This window comes from Mus caroli, unplaced genomic scaffold, assembly GCF_978045245.1.
Source record: "Mus caroli unplaced genomic scaffold, Mus_caroli_1 scaffold_9, whole genome shotgun sequence".
Classification (NCBI taxonomy): domain Eukaryota; kingdom Metazoa; phylum Chordata; class Mammalia; order Rodentia; family Muridae; genus Mus; species Mus caroli.
In genome coordinates, this window is record NW_028227264.1 from 4,743,347 (window position 1) to 4,751,384 (window position 8,038).

At 43.4% G+C, this 8,038-nt stretch overlaps 1 protein-coding gene across 2 annotated transcripts in view; it reads right to left on the reverse strand.

Moving 5' to 3' along the window:
* Pcmt1 (protein-L-isoaspartate (D-aspartate) O-methyltransferase) overlaps positions 1–5,625 on the reverse strand; it is a 30,404-nt gene extending 24,779 nt beyond the window's left edge. Inside the window, exon 1 of one of the 2 annotated variants that reach the window (XM_021173626.3) lies at positions 4,965–5,625. In XM_021173626.3, the coding sequence (XP_021029285.1) occupies positions 4,965–5,193 (229 nt within the window). In that variant the 5' untranslated portion in view covers positions 5,194–5,625. The remainder of the gene's footprint in view (positions 1–4,964) is intronic. The other variant, XM_021173627.3, reaches the window with a different exon arrangement.
* Between the last annotated feature and the right edge of the window lie 2,413 nt (positions 5,626–8,038).

Genomic DNA, 8,038 nt, shown 5'->3' on the forward strand with positions numbered 1-8,038 from the left:
CAGAATGGTTAAATAAGGTACCAGTGAACTCAAACTCCAAACACACTGAGGATACAGAAGCTAAAAAAGACTAGATTTACATTCACACTATAATCAAAGCATTTAGCAAAGTGTGCAGTCTAAGAGCCAGCTGTTATTCTCATACACACACACACACACACACACTGTCATCCTCTATACCTGCCGGTTTAGTTGGTCTGTAAAAAGTAAACTGTTCCAACATTACTTCCCGAGGAAAGCTATGCTCCTTGGGTTCTTTTTCACCCATATATGAAAGTAGGTAACACTGACAGTATTAAAGTGTTTGCTTGTCTGGACTGAAATATACATACTGCATAGCACCAACTAATCATTAATGCTATAAAATCACAACCTTGGATTTAGAAGGTTCCGCTAAGAACTAGTGTTCTCTGACAACCAATCCCTCTGCAGTGTTCCTTACAGTAAAATGGCCAGCTATCCTCTGACCATACCCAGTAACAAAAAGCATCATTGTCAAAACAAACTTTTTTCTGTCCTTCCACCAAATCTTTTCTCTAAGGATGTATTAGTGAGGCATTCTCTCCTGCAACTACAAACCCACTGTCCCATGCTTTGACAATGATCATCCTATGAGGGTTTATTTACTTTATTTAGCTGTTCGCTGTAGAACAGTGACAGGATATTTGTTTTGCTCTTCCTCTAGCCCTAGTGATTGGCATATAGAAAGTACCCCCCCCCACACGCACGTGCAATACTGGCCAGTTACTAGCGTGGGCAATTTAAGGAGACCTTGTCCAGAAATTTTCTTAAAAATAAAGAGAAAGTATTCAAGTATTCATTGGGTGACTGATAATCCTAAAACATTGTATTTGCAAAGTGAAATCAAGGACGCAAAGGAAACACAGATAGGAATAACCCAGACACTAAGGAAACACAGATAAGAATAACCCAGACACTAAGGAAGTGGGTTGAATTTTCCCCCTTTTATGAATAAACAAGTTGGGACGAGAAGGAGAGAAATTTGCTCATCTTATTTTAAATAACCAGAGTAACATTTTAAATGCTAAAAGATGACACTGAAAAAGATGACAGGAATCTCATGCCCCTCATAGAACCAAAGGAAAAGGGAAGGCCCCGAAAACCAAGAAGGCACTGCTGAAGGCATCCACAGCCACAGTGACTACCTCACAGCAGCCCAACAAACTAGGGCTCTGGTGGTAGGTAGCCCAAACTTCCCTGGCAAGAGTGCCTTCAGGAGAAATAAGCTGGCTGTCATCAATCCCCTGAGCACCGAGTCATCCATGAACAGAGTTCTAAAAGACTGGGCCAGAATGTTTCTCAAACGTTATTTTAAAATATATAACTGATAACGCTGAAATGGCGGCAGAATATGTCTTTGTATTTTCAATTCTGTGTCTATGTAGTCCCAGGGTTTGCAACTGCACATGCACAACTCAAGAATTCATGACCTGGGCTGGTGAGATGGCTCAGTGGGTAAGAGCACCCAACTGCTCTTCTGAAGGTCCTGAGTTCAAGTCCCAGAAACCACATGGTGGCTCACAACCATCCTTAAGGAGATCTGACTGGTATGTCTGAAGACAGCTGCAGTGAACTTACATATAATAAATAAATATTAAAAAAAAAAAAAGAATTCATGAGCTATAGTCTCCAGCTCGAGTAGTCTAACAAGCTCTGTAGGTGAGCCACAACTGTAAGGCCTGCTTAAGCTTTAGAGAAATTGTTCAAACTTACCAAAGAACAGTCATCACAACATAAGCCAACGAATCGTAAGACATCTATCACACACACAGTCTCAAAGTGTACAAATGATGTATTACTATAAAATCAAGTACAAAAGGGAAAGTAAATAACTTCAACAAATTACAATATTCAAATTAAGGAAACCATGAGTTCATTTTGTGAAAAAATTTAAAAAACTAAACTCGAACCTCCACTTCCAATTTGGAGATCCCTTTGCTTCAGTATCATCATGATCATTTCTTTTTTTTCTTTCTTTCTTCTTTTTTTTTTTTTGATCATATTTCTTTTTTTTTTTTTTTTTTTTTTCCGAGACAGGGTTTCTCTGTGTAGCCCTGGCTGTCCTGGCACTCACTTTGTAGACCAGGCTGGCCTTGAACTCAGAAATCCGCCTGCCTCTGCCTCCCGAGTGCTGGGATTAAAGGCGTGCGCCACCACGCCCGGCTTGATCATATTTCTAAGACTTCAATTAAAAGCCCTTAATTCTGGAGGCATGTCTAAGACACGAGGTTTAAACTCAAACACCACACAATTAAAAATAAAATTTAGGAAAAATATGTAAGAAAGAAAGAAGCAGATATTTTCTTTTTTGGATTTGTTTGTTTGCTTTTCAAGACAGGGTTCTTCTGTATAGCCCCGGCTACCCTGGGTACTTGCTCTGTAAGCCAAGTTGGCCTCAAACTCAGAGATCTACCTGCGTCTGGCTCCCCAGTGCTGGCATGCACCACCACTACCCTGCAGAAGCAGATATTTTCAAACTGTGTGCCAACTGCAAATTTCATATGGGTAAAATACCATTTTAAAAATAAAATGGTATACAACTAAAAATAAGCCGATTAGTTAGAATTATCTCAAGTTTAAAGTTTCAGGAGTGTTCAAGTATTTTTAAAGAAAGCTAAATCGCTTGAATTCTCTAATTTCCTCTTACTAATGAATTATATACTTAGTATGAAACTAAATATCTACCATGTAATATGTATATGTATATATATATATATGTATAAATATATATACACACACATATATATAATGTTTATACCATACACTATATGTATAGTATAAAACTAAATATCTACCATCCATAAATGTTAAATATTTTTTGTATCCTTAGAAGTTTCAGTTAAGTAATACAATACAGTAAATTATAAAACCACTTGGAAGCCAGGCGTGGTGGTGCACGCCTTTGATCCCAGCACTCAGGAGGCAGAGGCAGGCAGATTTCTGAGTTCGAGGCCAGCCTCGTCTACAAAGTGAGTTCCAGGACAGCCAGGACTACACAGAGAAACCCTGTCTAGAAAAACCAAAATGAATGAATAAATAAATAAATAAATAAAAATAAAACCACTTGGAAAAGATCTAGTGTTGGGTTACCACAAATTTGGCCTCAAAAGAGACTTTAAAAGCCTGATAGATCACAAATGTCTACCACAGCCAAGTGTCTACTGTGATAACCTCTTAGGGGGAAAATTACCTAGTCACAATTCATGTTCAGAATATTTTATGCTGCAATAGGAGGCACTTAGCTCATGTTATCAAATTTTCTAGAACATTTCTAATCCTGGGCTTATGTGTAAGCCACAAGAACATAAACAACACTTTACACTATTGCCTCAGTGTTTAAATATCTATTTGCTTTCAGATATACTTCTACAAAGAAAATGTTGACAAAGTTTGATAACATTTAGCTATCTAAACATACTTCATTGCCTTTCATTAACATCTAATGTCTATTTAACTATGATTCTTAAAATGTGATGATTAAGTACCAAATGTCCTACTTATTTCTCTCATTCACTTTTTTTTGTTTTGTTTTGTTTTGTTTTGATTTTGTTTTTCTAGACAGGGTTTCTCTTTATAGCCCTAGCTGTCCTGGAACTCACTTTGTAGACCAGGCTGTCCTCAAACTCAGAAATCCGCCTGCCTCTGCCTCCTGAGTGCTGGGGTCAAAGGAGTGCGCCACCACTCCCAGCTCTCATTCACTTTTTTGTACTTTACATCTCAGCATTTAATGCAAAGGGGATTGGCATTCCTGGGAGGGGTGGGGGGTGGGGATGACTATAGATTCTTTGAGAAAATTCCATTGTTTATCGTTCCAGCCCTCCAGGTGATTATGTATAGAGTTGAGAAGTATGGTACCTCAAAGGCTTAAAAAAAAAAAAAAAAAAAGAAAAGAAAAAGAAGAAAAGAAAGAAAAGAAAAGTCGCAAGAAAATTAAAAACATCACCCAGCAGACTATGATTATTTTTGCAAAATTGGTGGCAAAAGAAACTGAATTCTGACCAGGGTGAGATTATGAACTTGCAGCTCTTCTTGGTCTATGAACCAGACAACAACACTCTATTTCAATTTAGAAAGGAAAGTGACACAGCATTCATTCTATCCTGAAACTATCATCAAAGGAAGCAATACAATGACTACAGAAAATACTATTCTTTAAAAACAAAAACAAAACAACTTTTCAAACGCGCTTTTAAAAGTCAATGAACACTCTTGAAAAAAAAAAAAGTTGGAATATTTTATACACACAATGGTCTGCTGGATTCAAAGGCTCCAAACAAAGTCTCTTAGGAGCAGCAAGCACTGACAATCCCTCGCTCCCCCGCCACCCTCCCACCCCCCTCAAAGCGCCTATACTTTGGACAGCAACCTGAGAAACTGCTCCCAGCAGCGACCTGTAACCGCAATAGTCCGAACGTCCTCTCCCTCCCCTCGCTGCTATCAGACAGCAGCATCTCCCTCCAAAGGAAAAAACAGAGGGCGGGGGAGGCAGAAAACAGGCTTGCAGGGAATCAACCGAGAACAGTGAGAGAACCCGTAGGCCGAAGGTGGTGTCCCCTCGGTGCTAGTCCAGTCACCAGAAACAAGCCTGCACTTCCCCACCCTGAAGTCACGCCCCTCGCCAGTGGGACCGCAGACTCCAGCAACAGCCCCGCCACCTGTGCCGCACCCTGTCCCCCGCAGCCTGCGAGGAGGCAACTGCCTGTGTCCCACCCGCAGCAGCTCCCTCTTGGCTACTACCCTCTTCCCATCCACATCGCCGAGTGACAGGTCCCGGGAGAGGAGACTGCAAAAACGCACGGCGTTCCGAACTCCCGGTGCAACCGCGCTGCGACGCCCTCCAGCAGGCGCAGGGGTGCAGACCGAACGTTCCGGATTGTCAGGGGGGGCCAGCGTCCAGGCCCGGCCCTGCTCCCTGGCCCACGCCGGGCGGGGGTGGCACTTACTGCGGAGGTTGTGGATTAGCTCCGAGTGGCTGGCGCCGCCGGATTTCCAGGCCATCGCGAAGCACACCCGGAGCAGGTACAGAACCACCTTCAGCGCGGCGACGGTCCCTAGCAGTTTCCCCAAGAGTGAGACCACCTCCCACACGGTCACCGCCCCGCTGGTGTCCCCGCTCGAGCGGCCGCTGTTACTGCCGTCGCTGCCACTGCCGCCAATGCGCGCTCCCGGCATCCCCCGCGGCACGCATGCGCTCTGTGACGCCGCGCAGTCCGGGGTGCGGCCAGGCGAGGGCCCGCGGCGGGGGAGTCCTGGAGCCCAGTAGCGAGCGGGGGCGATAACCAGTGCTCGGTGGCCGCAGCGAGGTCGCACAAACGAACGCTCCTGAGTTCCCCTTGCTGAGGCCTGCACCTGCCTCCGTCCTGCGGCCCGCGAGCTGGTGTTCTGCGCGATGAGACTCGTTCCTAGCCGCGGCTCCGGCTGATTCACGGCGGCGGGATGGCGGGTCCGACGCGTGCCGCCTTCTTGGGCTCCGCAATCGCCACTCCGTCAGCTGTTGCGAGCGGCCGGTCTGCTCCTATGGCTGTCTAGATTGCTAGATGGTGTGCTGACTCCGTCTTGCCTCGTCCAACCCGGTGCACTAACCTAAGGCTTCTGGATGGAGCCAGAATAATTTTAACAGAGCCCAAGGGCAAAGGGCCTCTCAGGTACGAAGTCCACTAGCCTATGTCTCAGCACGGTCCTGATGAAGCAGAGGTTCTGGTTTGTTTTCAGCTCTGAAGGCACAAATTCAAGGTGGAATACTGTGATATGGAATTGGGGGTAGGGATGCTTCCCTGGTTAAGAGCAAAAGTAGCCGAGAGCCATAATTGGTTACAAAATAAGCTCAGTCTCCTGTGGTGGAAGTGTTATTCTTCCTACCCAAGTATGAGTTTCAGCTTAAGCTCACAAATTCCATCCTTAGACTGGACACCAATTTTACTGCTTTCATCTCTGCAACATTCTAAGAATTGACAGGAAACACTGTCTGCCGCATCCAGCGCGTGCTAACTTGAACTGAGACACAGCCATGACTCCAGTAAACTTTCAGGAAGGAAACGAAGATAAGACACCTATGCTGTGCTGTGAAGTCAGAAGCAATTTCCAAATTACAGTTCTTACCAAACTTCATCAGTTGCAACACTCAGCCTGCTTCCAACCTGAAATGTTCATCACCTATTTTCATGGCTCCTGTAACTAACTATAAATGTCAGTGTTGTTCAACATTAAGAGTAAAGTGATGAGTTTTAGAACGTCCGTTTTTTCCTACCCAGTACCACCTGCTCTTCTAGTCTGAGTGTAAAAGTTCATTAGAATCTCCTTGTGCTTAGGTACTTTCATCTGACTGCTTTTCTGTATGGGTCATGATGTTTACAGCTGATGAGTTTAATCCAATCACCTTTTCCCACTCCTCAGTCCATAAATATCACTCAACCTCAGCTTAGGTGAAGCTGTCCAGAGATGACCTTGTTTTCTCCATTTCCAAATGATTGGTCACCTCATAAATTCTGTCTTGCAAAACCTATCATTTCGGTGACTGGCATTTTGTATGGGGAAAAGAAATAGCCAGGTTGGGTAACAGTTTTGCTGCTGGAAAACAAAACAAAACAACAAAAGTCCTCAAGCTCAAAAAAAAAAAAAAAAAAAAAAAAAGGGCCAGGCATGGTTGCACACTTGAGAGGCAGAGGCAGGCAGATTTCTGAGTTCGAGGCCAGGCTGGTCTACAAAATGAGTTCCAGGACAGCCAGGGCTAGAGAAACCCTGTCTCGAAACACCAAAAAAACAAAAACAAAAACAAAAAAAACCTCAAGCTCTTTATAATTAATAACTCTCATATCATGACTCCTTTTAAAGAAACAGCCAACACAGTTTGGAACTCCTATAGTATAAAGGAGAATAGCAATATTAATAAGTCTTTCCTCCTGTATTATGTAGGACTTACATCTAGTCATGGAAATCTGATTAGAAGAACACCACTGGGCTGGGGGTGTGGCAGAGGTCTTGCCTAACTAGTGGAAGATCTTAGGTTCCCTCTTGCGCACCATTAACAACAACAAACAGCAGGAAAAAAAAGGAAAAAAAAAAAAAACAACAACAAACTGTGAGTGCCATTAATGACCTAGATAGTAGTGCTACTGGGTTTAGCTAGAACAGCGCAGACTGCAGCCATCAGGAAAAGGTACACATGGGTACTGAGCCTTGAAGAGTGGACAAGATTATGCAAAATAGGAGTGGAGGAATATCATAGGAGTTACCAAGAGCACAGACATACCATAGGAATGGGAAGTTGCCTAGAGAAACAGTTCTCAGCAAATTCATTGTTAATTATGTGTCTAAATGAACTCACCAGGTTTACAAAGCAAAAAAAAAAAAAAAAAAAAAAAAAGCCAGACGGCCTGGAGAGATGGGTCAGCAGTAGCGAGCACTGATTGCTCTTCCAGAGGATACTGGGTTCAATTCCCAGCACCCACATGGTGGCTGACAATCCTTTGTAACCCTAGTTCCAAGGGGGATCCTCCACCCTCTTTTTACCTTCTTGAGCACCAGGCAAGCGTGTGGTGCACACATATATGTGCAGGCAAACATTCCTACACAGAAATCTTTGTTAAGATAAAACTAGAGTTCTGAATTCTAATTGCAGACTCCTCCTACTGTTGTGAGTCAACTTGGAATCAGAAGAGGAAGATAGTAAGTTAGTACCTTAATGAAAATACTGCCAGGGTAACTTAAGGGTCCTTTTTCTTGTTACTAGAGGTATGACTCAGGACCTATAGTTTTAATATGGAACTACACACCCAGTCCTAGCTGAGGAGGCTGAAAGTTTTTATAGGTTTATTTTATGCATATGGGTGTTTTGTTTTGTTTTTGAGACAGAGTCTCACTATGTAGCTCTGGCTGGCCTAGAACTTACAGAGATCTGCCTGTGTTTCCAGAGTGATGAGATTAAAGGCATGTGTCACTGTTCCCAGTAATGTCTTTGCCTGCATGTATGTATGTGCACCTTATGTGTACCGATGGATGGTTGTGAGCCACTGGTGAT